The sequence below is a fragment of the Phalacrocorax aristotelis genome, chromosome 5, assembly GCF_949628215.1.
Source record: "Phalacrocorax aristotelis chromosome 5, bGulAri2.1, whole genome shotgun sequence".
NCBI lineage: Eukaryota > Metazoa > Chordata > Aves > Suliformes > Phalacrocoracidae > Phalacrocorax > Phalacrocorax aristotelis.
The window spans coordinates 67,169,995-67,191,037 of NC_134280.1; the positions used below are offsets into that span (position 1 = coordinate 67,169,995).

Genomic DNA, 21,043 nt, shown 5'->3' on the forward strand with positions numbered 1-21,043 from the left:
CGTGGTTTTAATTGCGGTGGGAAGGCGGCGCGTGCGGCTACCCCTGTGAGACGGGCCACAAGGCGGGCACGCCCCAGGTGGTGGAAGCCTTGGGAAGGATCCCTAAAAAGAGCAAAGGTTTTGCGGGAAAGAGAACTGGCGTGCCAGGAGACGGCGTAGTGCTGGATAAGCCGAGGGTCTCACGGCAGCCAAACACGTGAGGGGCGCGGGAGAGGAGATGGGGCTCTGAAGAGACCCGCTACTCCGGGTTTTGCACCCCGAAGGCTGCTTTGGTGATGCTAAAACGTGAACAACGCGCAAAAGGGGATCCCGCTATCTTCAGTACTCGCATTCTGAACGCGCTATGAGGCACACCTCTTAGAAGCTGAAAGGTTAAAGGAAAAACAAAAAAGAGGGGGCTGAGATGCGTTCCCGCTCCGGGCACACACGGCTGCGGAGAGCCCCGCCGGGCGGAGGCGGGCCCGCTGCCCCGGGGGAGCGGCCCGGCGCCGCCCCGGAAGCGGCGGGGAGGGCGGCGGGGCCGCCATGGGCAGGTCGGTGAGGGTGGCCGCCTGCGCCCTCAACCAGTGGGCCCTGGACTTCGAAGGGAACCTGGAGAGGATTTCCAGAAGTGAGTGGGGCGGCGGCACCTCCTTCCCTCCCTCCGCGCCCTTCCTCCCGCAGCCAGGGCCGTCCCCGTTCCCCACAGCCCGGGCCCGGGCCTCCGGAAGGTCCTTAATCCATCCCCTCTTCCAGGTATTGACATCGCCAGAAGCCGAGGTGCTCGGTACCGGCTTGGTCCAGAGCTCGAAATCTGGTAAGAACGCTTTGTTGGTTCTGGCTTTGGTACGTTCCCGATTAATTCCTGAAAAGTCAGTCAGAAGATCAGCCGTGTAGTACTCGGTGCCCGAGGCGTCGCTTGAAGCGTGCGGCTGCCAGCGCGAAGAGCACTGTCCTTGCAAGCACAAGGTCGGTTCTCTTGTCTTGCAGACGTGACCGGTACCGATAATTTTTGACCTATTTTAGCGAGTATTCTGTCACAGAAACCGTAGCGCTTTGAACTCTGCCTAGGCCCAGGCTGCTGCGCTGGAAGGGAAAAACCCAGCAGTACCGCGGAGTTTCCAGCGCTGCCGGTAGCGGTGATGTTGAGAGCGCTGCTTCTGCACGTTCCTCCGAAATCGCCTGTGTGGATGAGATGTTCCTAGTCCAAAGTAGTTCTGGTCCCTCGGCTCTGCTCCCGATTTGGCTGAATTTTTTGTTGCTTATGTTTTTATATGCAGTGGTTACGGCTGCTCGGATCACTATTATGAATCTGACACAATCTTGCATTCGTTTCAAGTTCTGGCGAAGCTTTTGGAGTCTCCAGCTACTCAAGATATTATCTGTGATGTGGGAATGTAAGTTTGTTTTGCGTACGCATGATAAAGGGGTAGGTCTTTAGGGAATGCTGCCTCTGCTGTGTGTCTGGATAGCGAGGGCTCCGCGCCAAGCCTTTAAACACACCTCCAGAACTGCGCTGCTTTCCCTTTTAATTCCGTGACTAGGAGCGCAACATGCAAAACACTTCCTGAAAGAGAATCCTTTCCAAGATTTCTGGTGGCTGAGCCCTTCAAAAGAGAAATAGGGTAATTACAGTTACTTATTGGGAAACTTAATGGCTGGGCCCTATTGCTGTGGCCAAGCTTTTGGGTAAGGCTTTGAATTATGTGTAATGCAAAGGGCTTTATAAATTGACTCTCTTTCAGGAATGTCAGGGCTGATGTCACTTGCTTTGTGTGGCAGACATCCTTACAAGCAACATATGTGTATGACTACTTGTTTTAGTACTGATACAGGCGTGTAAAGCTAGCTTTGTTTTGAACTAGCCTGGTGGTATCACAGGGAGCCAGGTCTGATTAAATGAGTTAACCCAGCCAGAGGGGTTCTTCTGCTCTGCTTGTGTTTCTGAGGCATGTCAGCAATCTGGCAGTAGTTGATGTATCTGAGACTGACAGAATGGTCAGGAATTCTGGTTTTTGCAAACAACTATTTGAATTGAAAAATTAGAAGCTAAAACTTGATTATCTTGTTTTGTTTAATTCCTTTTAGTGGTACAGCGTAGCAGCGTTGTCTTAAAAATGGTTTTTTTTGTGTGTAGCGACATGGATTCTGTAGCTTTTTTTGTTTCATCTAATGAGCTTGGCCACTGGTAACTCTGCTTCGTATTTTCACAGGCCTGTTCTGCACAGAAACGTGCGCTACAATTGTCGAGTGATCTTTTTAAATAAGTAAGTACTTCTTTATGTATCTTGTGAGAAATACATTAGTGTGTCCTTTCAGAGACCTGTTTGGCGTTCAAGAAAGATTCTTCAGTGCTGTGTAGAGCAATGGAGTTGTCTTCCTTTCTGCTAAACCTTAGGGAGACAACTAAGGTTTTCTGTTATCTCTTTTTCCTTCCTGAATTTGCAGACACTAAATTTCCACTGCTTTCTGAAAGACTCCAGGAAAAAACCCTAAAGTCTGCAAACAGAAGCTTTCAAAATTGTTGTATGTAGTTGTTGTTTAATGTACATCATAATAGAAAAAAAAGAGTTGGCATTAAGCAGTGTTCTTATTTAGCCTTGTCTGACTGTATATCAGGTCTTAACTCACCCTTTCTGTTTTGTTTTATATTTTAAGAAAAATTCTTCTGATCAGACCAAAAATATCATTGGCAAATGCAGGAAACTACAGGGAACTTCGATGGTTTACCCCGTGGAACAAACCAAGGTAGGCTGGCTACCATTAAAAGTTTGTTCAGAAACACAGCTTGCCGTTTGCAGCTGCAGCAGAGGGATTAAAATCTGTATAGCCATTGGATCCATCAGTGCTGCTACAGGGTGAGCAGCCAGACAGAGTCAGCTAAGCTACGTAATTGAAGCTTGGTTAGAAAGCTTATTAAGTACAATCAAACTCGGAATTGCTGAGCTGGAAGGAAAAGCGTGGCTGAATGATCCTGCAAGCAGTGTAGTAGTGTCATTTTCCTTGTGTCTACTTTCTACCTCTACGCAGTTCAGGATTGGAAGAGCCTGTGTTTATCTGCTGGGTTGCTGCATCCCCTTCAATACTAATCTGGAAAACAATGTGAAGTGGATGAGCTCTGGCAGAATTTTAACGACGGCAGCGGATGAAAGCTCCGTACCTTACGATGCTGCAAAATACACTTGATGCTCATGTCTGATGCTATGCACTCATGCTGTAGTCAGAGGGTGGTTGTAACTTGATGGTCTCAGTAAAGTATTTCTGAGAGAGCCCCTGAGCATCTGTCCTCTTAACCCCAGCCAATTCCAGAGGAGTGCTGAGTTAGTCCTGTAGTAACACTGCAAAAAGAGAAACTTTTATTCGGTATTTGCATTGCACGGTGTGTTCTTTGTTAGGTCTAGTTTATCTCTAGGATGGAGCACTGTTTACCATGCATTGCTGAAGCAAAGTGGGATGTTGTGAGTCCCTAATCGTAACATTTCTGATTAATTTCACAGAAAGTATGAAGGTCCTTTCTTTAACATGCGCAGCTCTGTACAACTGAAGTGCAATTTCTTTAATGCATGTTAGAAGGTGACAGAATGCGGAGATTAGAATCAGTTTTTGTGCTTTGATTTGCATAACGATGTATTTACAACCTATAAACCTGCTTTAGGCACGTAGAGGAATATTTCCTACCCAGGATAATTCAGGAAGTCACTGGACAGGTAAGTTTGTAAAGAATCTTTTTCTTTTCTTTTTACCTTTAGCATCTTCCAGACTCAGCAATTTAAATGAATAGAATTCATGACATAAAACCATGGTACACCAAATTCTGCTGTCAGCTACATTGCAAATTCATAGGTTTCAGTGATAGTTCTCAGTTACATTAAATGAGAGTGTAATTTAGCCTTGGTTATGTTAGTATTTGGCAGCAAACCAAGTAAATTTTAAATTTGCCTCAGTTATTTATGTATACAGGACCTTGAAGATAGTCTTGTTTACACCGTTCTGGTACTGAGTTTACCTGTGCTTGAGATTAGAAATGAGTATGTGTTTTGAGGTAAAAAAATAAAAAATGTAACCTCCTTGATTCAGAAGGGTCTAAAACTTAAGGTTATTTCCTGCTAAAGCATGAACATGATTCCAAGCAAAAGACAGTCTCTGGTTTGTAGATTGTTTGGTTGTCCTGTCCTGAGGCAAAGCACTGGATCTGAATACTACTGAAATTTCAATACGAAATTTCAGTACAACCCAGACGTTTGCAGTTTAGAGCTTTTTTTTTTAACTTACACTTGGTATAAAATGAAGCAAGGTGTGATGTGATTGATACTGTGTCACTCGTTTCATGTAAGTGAGTATTCGTTTGGTCTGGCTTTTTTTTTTTTCAGATTTCTAGTTAACTTGTTGAATTGAGTAGATGCTTCCATTACATGTGTGTAGGGATGTTCTTGGTTTTTCTCAGGAAACTGTTCCTTTTGGGGATGCAGTGCTAGCAACCAAAGATACCTGCCTAGGGGCGGAAATATGTGAAGAACTTTGGGCACCAAACAGGTAAAGGAGAAGAAGAAATTAAAAGTAAACTAAAACATACCCTGGACCTGCCTGAAATACATGTTTGAAAAAATCTGCTTATTATTCTTCTCTGTAGTATATTTTTCAGAAAGTGCCAGTAGGCTCAAATATAATAAAAAGCAATAAATACCTTATGGGAAAGATTTCACTAGGCTAGATGCAGGATGGCAAAAGAAGTTTTAGGTGGTTAAGCTAAACTCATTTGAAAGGGAAGGTAGGAGAGATCTAGAGAAAAGAAGCACAATGAATGTTGCAACCTGAGGAAACAAATGCCAGATAACTACGGGGCCCCCGTTCCAGATATTGTTCAGCTTTTAGTTTAACCTGAGGTTGAAATGCCCTCTTGGGATCCAGCTCTGTAACTTGATCTGGGGTCAAAGTGACAGTCATTTTCTATCAATTTGTGCCTGGAGGAAAAGGACCTGGGGGTGCTGGTTGACAGCCGACTGAGCATGAGCCAGCATGTGCCCGGGTAGCCAAGGAGGCCACCAGCATCCTGGCTTGTGTCAGCACTGGTGTGGCCAGCAGCAGCAGGGCAGGGATCGTGTCCCTGTGCTCAGCACTGGTGAGGCCCCACCTTGAATCCTGTGTTCAGTTTTGGGCCCCTCAGGACATGAAGGACCTTGAGGTGCTGGAGCGTGTCCAGAGAAGGGCAACGGAGCTGGGGAAGGGTCTGGAGAGCAAGTCTGATGAGGAGCGGCTGAGGGAGCTGGGGGTGTTTAGCCTGGAGAAGAGGGGGCTGAGGGGAGACCTTATCGTTCTCTGCAACCGCCTGGAAGAAGGTTGTGGTGAGGTGGGGGTTGGCCTCTTTACCCTAGTAACAAGCGATAGGATGAGAGGAAACGGCCTCCATCTGCACCAGGGGAAGTTTAGGCTGGAGATTAGAAAAAGCTTCTTCACTGAAAGAGTTGTCAAACGTTGGACCAGGCTGCCCAGGGAGGTGGTGGAGTCTCCACCCCTGGAGGTATTTAAAAGAAGGGTAGATGTGGTGCTTGAGGATACGGTTTAGTGGTGGACTTCGCAGTGATAGGTTAATGATTGGACTCGATGATCTTAAGGGTCTTTTCCAACCTTAACAATTTTATTATTAAATCTATGATTAATTATAAGCCCATATTATCCCCACTTACTATGCGTAGTCTCAAAAATTTGATAGTACCAGTAGGTCTTCTATTTACTTTATTCTTTTTGTATTTGGCTTTGAACTTCTCCAGAGCATTCCAGTGAACAGACAAATTGATGTCTCTCACACTTGACGAGCCACAGCATAGGCTTATGAGCAACATCACTTTGAGATGTATCACTTTTTTCTGTTTAGCTCTTAGCTTAATCCTTCGCTTTATTTTTTAACCAGCATCACACAATGCATAAAGACAATGCAGAAGAAAAGAACAGAAGGTCACTAAGAGGAAGTAAAGCCTAGTGCCCTTAAGTGATATGTCCTGTTACTATTTTTGTTCCTGTTACAATTTAAAGTTCCTCCCAAAGAACAAAGGTCCGATGCGAGGTGGGGACAGAGATATGGTTGCGTGAAAGCTGTTGCAGTTAACAGAAAATAATCAAAATGTTCCTGATATTCCTGATGTTTTTCCACATCTCCCAGACTTTCATTTCCTTATAACTGCAGAAGGTATGGTATGTTACAGGGTATGGTACGTTACAGGGTATGTTACAGGCAAAGATATGATTTTTTTAAAGTATTTCTCCCTTTTGACATTGGAAAAAGAAAAAAAAAACAGTGAGAGTTGTCTTATGGTTCTGTTTATACTTTTGGATTTACTAAGAAGAAGAGCCGGGCAAGGCAAGAAAACCAGATATTTTTGAGAGTCTGATCTTTGTTTGAGCTAAGACATGCAGAAAACTGGCAATGATGCCGATGTTTTTATTTGTTGGTGGTTTTAAATGATACCTGCAGTATTCACAGCACAGTACTGCCGGCTGATATTTTTTTTTCCTGCCTTTTGCTTTGACAGCCCTCATATTGAAATGGGGCTTGATGGTGTGGAAATTTTCACTAACTCTTCAGGGAGTCACCATGTGCTGCGCAAGGCTCACACCCGGGTGGATTTGGTGAACTCTGCCACAGCAAAGGTATACACTTAAAAGAATGAATTCTTTTTGCTTATGCACCTCATTTTTTCAGAACAGCCTCCTCTCCTGTGAGAGGATGTAGTGTTTTCTTCCTGTATGAGCGTGGGGACCTTGACAGACCTTGTTGTTAGTTTCTTGTTTTCTTACCTGTAATTACCTTCCCTGATTGAATCAGCTCTAGGGGAAGAGCTCTCCGGCCGGGGGACTGTACTTTGGGGCGCCCTGCTATATATTGTGCTCTAATGTGACGCACTGTAACTTGCTTCCACCTCTGTGACCCCAAATGCCAGAGGCTGTTTGATTGGAGGTCAGCTCTGTCTAGTCTGTGCAGCGGTGGACTAGAAAAGAGGCCATTTGGTATTTGCATGGAAATAGGGGAGATATGAACCTACCCGTGTGTGCGGGGGGAACTCCGCAAAGAAACTTCGCGTGAGAGCACGTAGTTCTGCCCTGCATGCCAGCTACAGAACCTTACTTTCACGCACATCTGTAAAGAAGAGTCAGAATACCTTGAAACAGTTTGATAACTCCCAGCTCTGGAGAATTCTGCTCCAAAAATGTATTTGATGTCCTCAATCTTAATTCCATTAAACGCTGAAGAAAAAAAATACCGCACTTACGTAATGGATAGGAAATAGTTATTCAGAGTAACTGACTTTCAGTAATTGGAAGTATGAAATGTTGAATCCACTGTGTACAGAGAATAACCAGCTTGAAAGGGTATTGTTGAATGCATGTTCTGCATAAAGGACAAACATCTGGTGGCTGCAGTTGCTCCCTGTAGTTATCTGTGCCTAAACAGTCTTCCCCTATATGCATTATGCATGGAATTGACAGCTCATCACCAGCATGTAATTCAGTCAACAGAGGCGACTATTTTCCTGGCACATAGAAAACCATCCAAAAGTCTCTTTCATTTCCTTAAAATGACAGTTTCTTTCCCAATTTTCGTTCACATGGCAACATTGAGTAGGAGAAATATCGGTAGTGGTATCAGGAAGGGGAAATAGAAATCAGTGTTTAAACTCGGACTTTGTGTTTTCACCTGTCATTTTCTTACTTAAAATATATTTTTCTGCTTTGAAAGCTCTGCTTACTTTAAAGAGAAGACATTTAGTTATTAGACTGTAATCCTGTCTGACAGTGATGGGGACAAATACAATGTAATGAACATATATTACGCTGTGAAAAATGTTTAATTTGTAGAACTGATTTGTCATTGTAATTTAACATGGTTTGATCATATTTAACAGTATCTGCTTTGTCCTCAGATATCCAAACACAGCTTCTGTCACCATCTTCCTGCTTTTCTCAATCGCTATTTGAACTTAGAATTTCAGTTTAGAAGTGCAGTCCTCTCTATTTGGGCTAAGGGAATGCCTCTTGGTAATAACAGAGGACTCCCGTCTTCCAACAGTGTGAAAGAGAGAGAGCTCATTTACTTACATTTACTTAAATAATCATTTGTTTCTGTCGTGTATATCATGTGCAAAGTACTTTTTCAAATGACAAGAGAGAGTCCCAGCCATAAATCATTCACAATGTAAAGACAGAGAAAGATTATAAGAAGAATGGGAAGTAACTTTTAATCTTCTGACATTCTGTCAGGTGCTATATTCTGAGAAGTGTTTTTTTTGTCTGCATGTTTGTTTTCCTCCCAGAATGGTGGAATATATATTCTAGCTAACCAGAAAGGCTGTGATGGTGATCGCCTATATTATGATGGCTGTGCCATGATTTCGATGAATGGAGAAACAGTTGCACAAGGATCCCAGTTTTCACTCGATGATGTGGTAATATATTCAACCTACAGCTGCTACTGCTAGTTACAGCTGAAATTAGTATGGCTTCATTTATGCTCAAAACATTCCAGACATTGCAGATAGTAGGCCCATGTCTCTAGACTCAAAAGATACTTATTTTGACTATGCTGTTCGACTAGATGCAAGGTTTTTCCTAGTTAAGTTACCCAGGCCTGATCTACAGTAGCTCTCTTGATTTTGCTAGCGAGGAGGAGCTTTCATAGTGAAGGAACCTCATGAAAATGTTTGCATATGCAATCACTGTGTTTAGGAGAGACCCTGTTAATTTATATTCCCTTATAAGCACGAAAGGACAAAGGATTGCGGTGTTCTGATTATGACCCAGTTTGGTAGACAGTAGGTTTCATAGGTTGAGCTTTACTTCAAAAAGCCTTTTCTCAGTGGTTTTGTCATCAAAGCTGTAGGTTTCCTCACATTATGTACCAAATTCATCTCTTTTCCCCAGTATGCTTCTTGACTTTTCCTCTTGACCTTTGCTGCAACTGATGGTGAACCTGTTGTTCAGCCATCTGACAAACGCTAGAGATTTGTTGTGGTTTATGAGCGTCCTGGTGTCCTCAGTGAAGCGAGTCGGTTGTGCTCACTTTGTAATGGAAGTAATTCTGCTGCGTCAGAAACTACTTGAGAAGCGAGCATAAAAATCTGTATTGAAAAAAATGGCATGCATTCTTCTTCCCCGATATTTTTTGTAGTCCACGCCTGTCAAATGCTTTTTATCTGTTTGAGTAGAATCAATCTAATGTTGAAAGCCTTTCCCCAGGAGGTGCTGGTTGCCACTCTGGACTTGGAGGATGTTCGAAGTTACAGAGCAGAGATTTCATCTCGTAACTTAGCGGTAAGAATTCTTTGTGGAAGTTATGTTTGTAAATTCTGCCAAGTTTGAGTAGTTATTGAATTTAAGAAGTATTTGTGTGTCTCGGCTGTCACAGTATTCTATAGATCTGATGTTTTATAGGTATATGTTACATTAAAATGGATGTCTTCCCAATTTTTCTGTATTATTGCTTAGGCAAGTAAAGTGAATCCGTATCCCAGGGTAAAAGTGAATTTCGCTCTGTCATGTTCTGATGATGTAGCTGTACCTACTTGTATGCCAATCCAGTGGAGACATCATAGTCCTGAGGAGGAGATCAGGTAAGCTACTTACTGAATCTGTTGCTTGAAAATTATTCTGAATAAAACAAACAAACAAAACCCCCAAAATCCCAACCCAAACCTCAAACTAACTAAAAAGAGATAAACTTTTATTTAAGTAAAGAAAGTACCTCATTGGAAGACCACAGTAAATATGTTGACTTGCTTAGGTCTTATACCATAACCCTCTTGGAATAAGCATATTCTGTAATTTCAGCCTCGGTCCTGCATGTTGGCTTTGGGACTATTTAAGGCGCAGCAAACAGGTAAGAACAACTGGTTTTGTTCTTTGCCTTGGCATGCATGTCTTCTGTGCCGTAGGGACAGTACACATTGCTGTCCTACGCTGCTGTTAATGCAAAGTGATGGTAGTCCACGGTGCAAGGTTTGAGTTTTTCACTGGTAGCACATTCAGACTTAAAATCTGTGTGCAGAGTGTGACTTCAGTATGCTCTTCAGACCTTTTCCTTAGGAATCGTGCTTTCTTTGAAAGCAACAGTCAAGCTTACCTAACAAAGGGAATTTCTTTTTCTTTGAAACACTGTTTTTTCCAGTAGGAAAGATATTTTAATGGCATGATGGAGATGTGTAAAATAAGTAGAGTGATGTGAACTAGTAATTCAGTTCAACAGTGAAATATTCAGGAAAAATTTAACGCTCCTCTGTCTTACTAGAGGGTAAAGGCATGCGGGAAGTTTTCCTAGCCAAAGGGTTTACACTGGCTACTTGTTTGCTTATCCATTTGATAAGAGTTTAAGAGGGTTTGCTGGGTCTGGTTTCTTTCTTTGTTTGTTTTTCCCCAATAGGATACAAGCAGGCTTGAACAATGCATGTGCAATTCTTTTATGAGAGTATGTTTCTGAATGGTACAACATATATTTTTCTAATTTTGCTATTTGGAATGTCTTCCTTGCTCTATTTTCAAGGCAGGATTTCTCCTACCTCTTAGTGGTGGAATTGACAGCTCTGCTACAGCTTGCATAGTGTACTCTATGTGTCATCAGGTTTGCCTGGCAGTCAAGAATGGAAGTAAGTAGACGTGTGTGTCAGGCTAGATGTGCTTACTAATAGTTAAGGCCAGGTTAAAATCAGCTCGGTGCAATAGATGCAAGAGGTCATTAATGGTAGACTCTTGCCCAGTTCTTCTACTAGAATCCTTTGTATCTCTTCAGAAATTCCAGCAAAAATGTGTGTCCAGATTTCAGGTTCCATGAATTTGCTTAATAGGTTTCATTTTGAGTTTAAGAATTGGATGTAGAACTCAGACTAGTTTCTATCTACCGTATCGTTCAAAACATTGGCTGCTGTAATTCTGGGATTTCAGTTTATCATGGGAATATTCTCCTATTAAATTCAGCACTACAAAACATGGTTAGGCATGGTTCAGACTCTTAAACTGGCTTTAAGTAGACCATATGCATTTAGCTAAGCCTTTGTACATATTGGATTGTATTTTCAATGAAGTTTCGTTAAGGTGCAGAGCAAAAGGATTGAGTATTTCCATGTTCAAAATTAGGAGCAAAAGCAGTAATTCTTCTATTTGATATATGAATATATGTTTGGCGAGTTAGATGATGGAGTCACCTTATTTGCGAGGGGCTGTGTAAAGCTTAATTGGAATTCAAGAAACATTCCAGATACTCACATATCCTGGATAGCAGGAGCACAACAATTTCCACTCTTTTTCTACTTCTTTTGCTTCATCCTCAGATGCAGATGTGCTGGCTGATGTGCGCAGGATTGTGAATGACGAAACCTATGTCCCTGAGGATCCTCGAGAATTTTGCAAGCGTGTCTTTACCACTTGCTATATGGCTAGTGAGAACTCCTCCCAGGACACGTGCAACAGGGCTAAACTTCTGGCTGAGCAAATAGGCAGGTACACATGGAGAAGTGCTGGGGGAAAAAAAAAAAAATCATGTTCTGGCAAAGACTTTAAAGTTTTCGAACTCTAAAACAGGAAAAAATGGGAGAGGAGTAGTAGATGTGTTAAGTAGGAGTAATCCAGACATTATTTAAGTGTATAAATGTGAGGCAAACTTAGCTGCATTTGGTGAAGGACGTGGGAATTTGGGAATGGACTCTGGAGAGTGTCATTCTTCATACCAGATCTGAGATGGTAGCAGCCTTAGAACATCATTGTACGGGTGGTTTTTTTTTCTTTTTTTTAATGCTATTTTATATAGTCAGAATATGCAAGTTGAGTCACTTCTGCTCTAATTCTTCTCAGCTATCACATCAATCTGAACATAGATGCGGCTGTGAAAGCTATCGTGGGAATTTTCAGCATGGTGACAGGTCGAACTCCCTGTTTTTCTGTCTACGGAGGCAGCAACAGAGAAAACCTGGCACTCCAGAACGTGCAGGTGTGTTTCATGTAGGCTGAATCAGGTCAGACCCTTGTTGTCTTTTTTGAAAAAGCACAAAATGGTGAAGTAGCAAGAGGGGCCCTTCCTTTGCGTTGCTGTGAAAACCTGAACTTGTTGTGGTGCGTCCCTGAAGATTCCTGGCCTTCCAGTAAAGACTTGTCTGCAGCAATAATCCATAATCCCATGTAACTCAGGAGAAGACTGAGATAATTACTGCTTGTGACTTTTAAAACCTGGTCAGGAGGAAATAGTACCTGGCCGTGTATCATGAATAGCACTGGTGTTTAGAAAAGCATCTCCACAAACAGTTCCCAGGTCAGGAAAATGAGCAGCACAGTATTCTAACAGACAGGTCTGAGTCCAGTTGGATTGTGGCAGGTCAAGACTCAAAAATATTGCCGATGTATACTAGACTTCCCTCTGGTGAATGTTAGCAGCCTTTAAAAGGTTCTGTTTGAGATGTCAAGCTTACCCATTCCAAATCCTAGATGTCTTCAGTTTTAGAAGGTAGAAGATAATTTTTTTTTTTTTGCATCAGAAGGTATTTAATCTTCAACAGGCTTAAAATGCAGCTCAAACACACATTTCCAGTTACGCATTTTCATTGCGTCAGAACAGCTTGGTGCCGTGCCTGGGTGCTGCTGCTATACACATGGTACAGAATCACAGAAAACATAGCTGCCTAGTGACTTCTAGTCCCTGGCTCCAGTTGTACCTTTCGTTGTCTTGATAGATTTCTTTCTGGCCTATTCTTAAAAGCTTCCAACATAACCAGCAATTCTGTTTTAATTCTGGGTAAATGATGATTGTCATGTCTGATAGCTTTTGTTAGCCGAGGACTTGATCTTTTCCCTTGCTGTTACTGGAGAACTCCAGCTGTCTCGTCTGGAAGCAAACAGTGAATCCTTTATCAGCTGTTTGGCAATGGGACAGGCTGTAGTCACAGAGGAGGGCGGCGATTTCCCTAACATCACGCACAATTGCAGCGAGAGCTGGAGGCTGAATTTCAGGTCTGTTTGGTGTTACCACCATCATTAGAAAAAGCAGAGTTTCAGGATGGGGGCAGAAGCAAAGGGAACTTTGTTCAAATTTTATATAAGTAAATCCCTTTGGCCTAGTACTCGATAAAAGGGTGTGTTAGACAGATGGTTTATCTGCATACTTCACCCCTCATGGATCCTTATTAGTGCTCGTAGGAGGAAGAAAATGGCAATGACTCCCCATTCTGCAATTCAGAGTAGAATAAACTTGCCCAGTCATAACAGTCTGTGGCAGTAGTGGATACCTAACCTGGGTTTCCTACGTGCGTTCAGCATTTTCTCCACAAGACTGTCCATCTTGCATTAACATTTGCCCCTCTTGTGTTTTGTTCTTCATGGGTTTATTTAAGGAGTTGATTCAGAAAAATGATTTTGTTTTGCAGGCTAGAATAAGAATGGTCGTTGCCTACCTGTTTGCTCAGCTGACACTCTGGACTCGTGGGATGCCAGGGGGACTTCTGGTGCTAGGATCAGCCAATGTGGATGAAAGGTTGGTGAAAGTTAGAAATCTAAAACTGGGTGAACTGGGAACAGGTCACTGCGTTTCCTTGCAACTCTACCAAATCCCAGTGTGGATTATGACTCAGAAGAGGTAACAAGCTAAGAATGCACTGAAATTAATGAAAATAGTTAAACTGGCCTGAATGGAAAATTATGTATTTTTCAGAAGTTTAGCCAAAGTCTTGTCATAGTTTTTCAATAAAATGCTGTTTCTTCCTTAGCTGTTTTCAGCAGAGCTTGCCTGTGCAGTTACCGGATTAGCTTCACAATCTGTTACTTGTTGTATTTTCAGTTACTGTATTGGGAATTAAGTTGTGAGCTTTGAGTTGAGCAATAGATTTTAAAAATCTGGAGTTATCGGAGCTGACTATTTGAAGATTAAAGCAATCGCCATAAGACTGTGAGATTGATAACCTCAAAAGCTGGGAGAGTAGTGTTTGCTGATTCTCCGGGTGTTTTGGGGTTTATATTTTCAGTTGGTCAGGAGAATATTTTAGTTGTCTTACATCAAATGTATTGCCTTAGCATGGGCAGTTTTGCAGTGCTTTGTAAGTGTTTAAAATACTGTCTTCCTCCTGGCAATTTCATGGCTTTAGGGTAACCCTTTTGCAGCCAAACGCTTGTTTGCCCCTTACATATAAATACGTTAACAATATGCAGCCTGTTTCTCCCTGTCTTTATGACATACACATTTTGTATAGTATAGACTATTATCTGTTATACTAATATTACATTATTTGCTATTACTATATCAAATTTCTGCTCTTGCGCAGTCTCCGAGGTTACTTGACGAAGTACGATTGTTCAAGTGCTGATATCAATCCCATCGGTGGAATCAGCAAGGCTGACCTGAAGAGCTTCATACAATATTGCATTGAAAATTTTCAGCTCACAGCGCTCAGAAGGTGGGTGGTGAAACAGTGCTATTTGGTAACTGTGTTTGTATGCAGCGTATTGTGGACTTCAGAGTTTGGTTTTCTCTACTAACAGAGCTAAGCTACAGTAATATTGCAAACGCTAATAAAGAAAAGCCTTTTGCACATCCCTCTGTTTTTAAATGATTGTTTACGCTTACACAATGTAACTGGCTGGGGCTGAAAATGGTGCCAGTCTTAGGGGTTACTGTATGCAAGCACTTGCGGTGTTAACTCCACTGAAGGAACTGTTTGAACCAGGTGCTTTATGTTTTTGGTATAAAGCATAGCCTTTTAAAGATGGAACAGCTTGTAGGTACCACTTCTTTAGAGTTACCCAGTCATTTAGCAGCTTATGCCCTGAAAAGGTTTTGAATGAAGCATTTGGTTTTTAACAAACCAGGCTGTTTGATAATTAGTACTCATGAGACTGGATAGAATTCATGTTTTGCTGTTTACCTTCTTCTTACAGTATCATGTCAGCTCCACCCACTGCAGAGTTAGAGCCCCTGGTGGATGGACAAGTGGCTCAAATTGATGAGGTAATGGGCAGTGACTTTAAATGCTCTGGTAAGCCTTAGCCCAAAATTTGTTTTTTGCCCAATTACTATCGTTTCCTTCTGTACGTATCAGTGCTATTGACAAGCACGTTGTAAACAATATTAAAGCTGCTGGCAAGGCATTAGTATCCCACACCAGCCTTAACTACACGGACAACAGTTTCCAAAACAGCAAACTAACTTTTGTTTTGAATTATTTTATATTTTGGGCGCTTAGAGGGACAGGTGTTCTGAAATTCAGTTTGGTTTAAAGTTTCTTAATATCAAAAGAGAGTCAGGCAGGTGCTATTAAAAGGACTGGTGGCAAAACCCTTCCTCTTTTCCCCCCCCTTCTCTTTGCTATCCCCTTGGCTAAGAGAGGACCAGTAAGCCTAACAGCTGCCTCTGAGGGCTGTTGGATATTTAACTTGTAGGATACTGTAAAACTCTTTGTGATAAAGCAAAGGGTTGCTGAATTAGAATTAGTGGTTTTCTTAATTTGGCCTTACCTTATTGATGTATTCCCTCCTAGAAGGGAAAACGAACACATATTTCTCAGGAAACAAATGTTTCCACTGGCCAAATCAAATATATTAATGGAAGAATTTCAAATCTCCCATTTCAGAGAGAATTTTTTCTTCTGCTCATATTATCACTTTGTCTTTTTGATCACTGGCAATTTCATTTTGGTGTTTCCTTGATTAAACTGGGTTATTGTAATTGCTCCATGAAATCATTAGTTACAATCTGCATAGTTAAGATTGTCAGTGACTTTCTGTGTGTGTGATTTCAGGCAGATATGGGGATGACATATGCAGAGCTCTCAATCTATGGCAAATTAAGAAAAATTGCAAAGGCTGGACCATACAGTATGTTCTGTAAGCTGCTTAATATGTGGAAGGAAATTTGTACTCCAAGAGAGGTAATGTAAAACCAAAAAAATCAGATCATGTAATGTCTTTGCCAAAATAGAGTATGTTTGGAGAGGGGTTGAGTAGAGTTCCCTTTAGCTGAAAGGGATAGCTTAAATTATTCTGTGTTTAGAGATTGCTCTACAGCTGTAGCAGAATATGCTGGAAAAACTGGTATGCATCTCTTAAATTAATGGAGCTCATTGTCTGTGTTGCTAATTGTTAGAACAGTAATTGGGTAATTGGAAAACAATTACTTCAGAGCTATACCTTCAGGGGAGAATTACTGTCTGAAATATACATGGCCAACTACACCTGAAGCCTTTGGTTATGTATTCTGAGACAGAAAATGGCTCATGCTCTGAGAGACTGGCTACAGTGAAGAGGTGTCTGCTTTGCTCTTACATAGTTCTTCCTTTCTTGTGCATAAAGGAAAAAGTTCAGGTTGTCACCTAAACTGCAGAGCCTAGTGCTTACTGTTAGATTTCTTACAAGGCACTTCCGTGTTGGTAAATGATAAGCGCAGAGACCAAGGTGGTGTCTGAAAATGCCCCTCTTCCAGGTAGGGTCACCCACAGTGATTCAAGCTAGTGGTGGTAGATAATTTGTGTAAATGTTAATGGCAAAAAATGGGTGTGTAAACCTAGGACATAGTCTCCAAAATACTGTTGTTCTCTAAATTTTTCAAATACTAAGAATCCTCATCTGATTAAAAGCTATGTTCTTTGTACACCAGGTGGCATCAAAGGTTAAGCATTTCTTCAGGATGTATTCAGTTAACAGACATAAAATGACCACCCTCACTCCTTCCTACCACGCTGAAAACTACAGTCCGGATGACAACCGATTTGACCTGAGGCCTTTCCTTTACAACACCACATGGTCCTGGCAGTTTAGGTGTATAGATGAACAGGTAAATGCCCTCTCCTTCTTGTGTGGTTTATATATTTAAAGCTCTTGCAATGGGACAAGCTCAGTTCCAGTGAATCTCTGGCAAAAGACAGCTAGCATTTAGGATACTAGTTCAATACAGAAATAACTCTGATTTGTTCTTTTCACATAACTGTGAGGCTAAGAATTCTCAGATTTCAGTGTGGGCTGGGGTGTTTGGTTTTTTTTTTTTTTTGTGAAGTACAGCTTGTTATATTGCTGGGAAAGCAAGAAGAAGGAAAAAACAGAATATATCTGCTGAGCCCAGAAACGGATAGGTGTACCCACACTCATGAAGTCTTGAGGTAATGTGGAGAACAAGGTTATGTGTTTCGGTTTCAGTTCAGGACCTGTCTGAAGGGATCTTTTTAACTGAGGAATTAAGACTTGACCTACATCTGAGTGGGAAAAGCCAGTAAGAGGCAGCAGTTCATTGTGAATGCTTTTCCCACCTGCTTCTACAACAAAACCTTCTTTGAACCTCAAGTCAGTTGACTCACAGCTACGTGTTTGCTCAAATACAGCAACAGTAATGGTACAGTGCTCAGTGTGAGTGCTGTGAGGTGTGGAGGGGCTCAGGCAACTATTGGAACTGTGCTTAACTTTGTAGCTTTTAGTCACACCTTCGGTGTTATTTTAATGCATTTTTTTTTATGGCAAAAGTGCTGGGCTGAAGAATTTTAGCACCTTGAAGTTTTTTTCTGCCAGAGATTTTACACCTCAGTTGCTTTTAAGAATATGTTTATATATGTAATAAAACGTTAATTCCCTCGTCGGTGAAATGCCAGACATGCTGTAATAGTGTTTTATTACCTTAAAACCTGGGATAAAAGCTACCACGTGCAGCACTTTTTTGTAGGTCTTTATGGCAGGTTTTTTTCCCCATAGTTTTGGACCTTTGCCTGCTGAAGTCCAGGACAAAAGTTATTTTGGCCTCAGTGGGAGTTGGTTAAAATATTTTTGTAGGGTCTGGACCAAAATGTAATAATTTTATGCTTACAGTAAATGTGATTAAGATCTTTTAACGCTCCAGGATATTGTTACACTCTTTAACTAGACTTGTATGTAATAGCAGTTGTGCTATGCAAGGGCACTAGCCATTGAAATTTATTCCTGAAAACTGGGAGTCAAATTTGGGGAAGAATCTGTCATGTAGGCAACAGTAACCCCAGCTGTGAAGGTCAGCAGTAACCTGAACTGAAAACTCATTGCCATGGGTAGCTTTTTGCAAGACTGCAAAATAATGGCTTGCAGTAATGTGAGTCAAATCTGCCTTATACAAGAAAGGGAATATTGTAAGAGTTTCCACTTACTGTGCATATTCAGCACAATTGTAATTCTGAAGAGAATCACTGTCTAGGACAATGTGTCACTGTTAATTATGCTCCTGGGACTTAATCTGCAGTTAAGGTTTTTCTGGCACAGTAACAAGACTCTGAAAATACAGTATAAACTCTAAATTACATGGTTCTGCCAGAAAACACCTTTAGTTAGGTAATGCCAGGTTTTCCTGTAGAAAAGTCCTATTACAGCTTGAGCTCATTTGTGAAGGGAAATAGTTTTGAGTGCTAATGATAGAGAAATCTGTTGGATTTGTGGAAAGTACTTTTCCACTTTGGATGTGTAGTCAAGGCAATTTAATTATCCGCTCTTTTATGTGCAAAATTCCCCTCTGTATTTGCTGCAGAAGGAACAGGGGTAAGCGGAGGTTGAGATCATGAAGTTTGCTGGGAATTGCCACATTTGTCCTTGGAGTCTTAATGTCATTCAGCTCTACCTAGCTGAAAGGTTCCACCTGAGTGATGAAATTTCAGTGGTTTAGAGCAACCCCAGGAACTCCAGGATCACTGTCTGTAGCTTCTGCCTTTGAGTTACATCTGAGCTAAAGGGTATGTGGTCAGAGCTTGCACCTTTAACAAATTCTGGGTGCCAGAATGTTAATTGGGGTTTTAATAGGTGGCATAATTTGGAGGACCTGTGACATAGCTCAGAAGAAAGCTGGCACACCTACCCCCCAAGGATTAGGTATCTGCAGTCTGTCTTCTGCTTTTTCCAGTGCTTGCCAGTCAGGCTGCAAGATTAGCGGTCAAACCAAAAGATTTATCAACCTGAGTATCTTTGTGCATGTCTTTCACAACCAGTAGCAGATGTTGAAGGAAGAATGTAAGAACAGGGAATTTACAGTACAACCCTTCCTATATATCCCCATAGATTTGAGGAATGTAAAAACAAATTTCCAGAGTCAGAGATAACATGCAGAATGTTGTGTTTACTTTGTGCTCCTGGGCTATCCTCCATGAGTTTGTAGAATCCTTTCTGAAACTATGTAGATTGTTAGTCTTAACAACAGCTTAGCTTAATATAAGGTAATTCCTTTTCTTAAGTTGTAAGAACAGTGAAGGTCAGTTTCATAAAACTGTGTGTGTGCACGAAAAGCATCTCCCCTGCTTGCTTTAATTCTTCTAGGCTTTCTGTTAAGGGCAGGGTTCCAGGTTATGCCCTGATCTGATCTGACAGCTGTCACCAAAAGGGTCAGTCTTGCCTCCCTTCCTGTCTCCCCTGGCTTCTGAGATGGCTTTGGTGCTTGTCTCACTCCTCAGTCAGCCAAGTGAAGTCACCAAACTGACAAAAAAACCTAGGAACTGATGGGAGCATGCCCCGCAGGGAGGTTAAGGGGGCGGGTGCGAAGAAAGTGTGACCTTCTCTCTGACTGCAGCTGACTTCCTGTTCAGCTCAGCTGTCCCCTGGAGCGTGCCCTGCTGTCAGTTCCTGATAAATCTGGGCTCTACACTGTTTTGTGACGGAAGTCTGAAAAGACAGGAGACATTAAATGCAAACTTATTTTTACTGTTGAAACAGTTTCCTTTTAACTTGCAGGTGTCCAAGCTAGAAAAAAAGGAAGGAATATCTCTAGCTGAAGACATGGACTGATTTGCTGTCTTGTGTAACTGTGGTAATAGATTTGTGAAGGAGAACGCTCAAAACTGGAGTGTACTGTGGTGATGAGCAGAGGTGACCCAAACAGCTGTTGAGGTGACCATCATAAACGCTAGTTGTAATCAAGTCCTTTTTTTTTTTTTTAATTGACTCCCAGTTTTGATCCCAATATACTTAAACCATAGTTTGGCTAAGGAATCATTTATTAAAGATTTTCTTCAACTACTGGAGTTAATTGCCTTTAATTGAAAATATTTGGATAAGCCATCAATCAAACAAAAGCAGTCGTCTTCTGTGAAAGTGAATGCACGTACAGGTATTAAGTTTGGTTCTAATAATTTGGATATGATTTTTGAGTAACAGTCAGCTGAAAGGATAAAATTTTAACAGTTCTGGCATGTACTGTTGAGGGGAAAAACTCATTTTACTTTGCAATAAACTTGTAATTTTATAATGCTAATTGACTCTCTTATTTTACTCTATTTTGTAGCTTCTTATTTATCTAGCATTGGCTGTGTAGACTGGTCCAGTGTTTTGAAAGGCCACATAAGGTCTAATTCAGCAAGGTATTAGAAGCATGTCTAACTTGAAGCAGATGAGTTATCTCCTTGCTAGTGGGATCCAAATTAGAGCTCAGCTTCTTGTTTTGCATCTACTTGTTGTGTAACTTGTGACAATTAATTTTAAAATCTCTGACTTAATTTTCTCAGAGAGGAGTAATACCTACTTCATCAGGATGTTCAGGGATTGTTTAATTGTTATTGATCTCCAAGATCCTCAGCTGTATTTTAAGGATTTTTAATAAAGCTGGCATGGTCTTTTCCCTCCTGGTGTTTTTGATGTGTAAGGGTAACTTGGTGTACCTGAAATAAGGTATTTCTTCTGGTGTGTGGCGTCCTGAATAGGGTGGACAAGTTTGGTATCCGTGTCCCTGTCTACTGCAGGGGGTTGGACTAGATGACCTCTAAAGGTCCCTTCCAACCCAAACCATTCTATGATTCTATGATCTGTGTTGCTGCTGTTATTCCTATATGCTCTGGTGCTGCTTGTCCAGGAGCTACGATCTGTTATCGCTGACCATGCAATCGGTGAGTGGTTGGACTTGCCCACATAATGCCTTTACTGTTGGAATCAAGCTCGCTGGGTGTAAAACATCTGGAAATGGAGTGAATATTGCAGAATGAAGTATAAAGCCAGCTTCCTTTGGGCTCAATTAATGTGTTACCCACCTTCCACCTACTGTTGGCAGAAAGTTATTTTAACTTCATGACTTCACTGATCTTTTAAATGTGTCCAGTGCTGTGGAACAATAAAAAAGGTA

General features: G+C 41.6%; 1 protein-coding gene across 2 annotated transcripts; it reads left to right on the plus strand.

Moving 5' to 3' along the window:
- The first annotated feature begins 475 nt into the window (after positions 1–475).
- Positions 476–20,545, plus strand: NADSYN1 (NAD synthetase 1). Of its 2 annotated transcripts, none has more exons than XM_075094982.1 (21): positions 476–610; positions 736–796; positions 1,260–1,376; positions 2,193–2,246; positions 2,638–2,727; positions 3,635–3,686; positions 4,424–4,512; positions 6,507–6,624; positions 8,286–8,417; positions 9,208–9,282; positions 9,457–9,581; positions 9,799–9,847; positions 10,508–10,610; positions 11,292–11,460; positions 11,812–11,947; positions 13,374–13,480; positions 14,265–14,396; positions 14,878–14,947; positions 15,738–15,866; positions 16,592–16,768; positions 19,645–20,545. In XM_075094982.1, the coding sequence occupies exons 1-21, from the start codon at positions 526–528 to the stop codon at positions 19,714–19,716; spliced, it is 2,142 nt and encodes a 713-aa protein (XP_074951083.1). In that variant the 5' UTR covers positions 476–525; the 3' UTR covers positions 19,717–20,545. The 2 variants fall into 2 exon arrangements, with proteins under 2 accessions (XP_074951083.1, XP_074951084.1); XM_075094983.1 differs by having other exon boundaries at positions 19,663–20,545.
- The last annotated feature ends 498 nt before the right edge of the window (positions 20,546–21,043 follow it).

Coding starts and splice junctions, on each gene's coding strand:
- NADSYN1 (XM_075094982.1), top strand. CDS start 526: ATGGGCAGGTCGGTGAGGGTGGCCGCCTGCGCCCTCAACCAGTGGGCC. Junction 9,283..9,456: donor TTTCATCTCGTAACTTAGCG/GTAAGAATTCTT, acceptor ATTATTGCTTAG/GCAAGTAAAGTGAATCCGTA. Junction 9,582..9,798: donor AGTCCTGAGGAGGAGATCAG/GTAAGCTACTTA, acceptor CTGTAATTTCAG/CCTCGGTCCTGCATGTTGGC.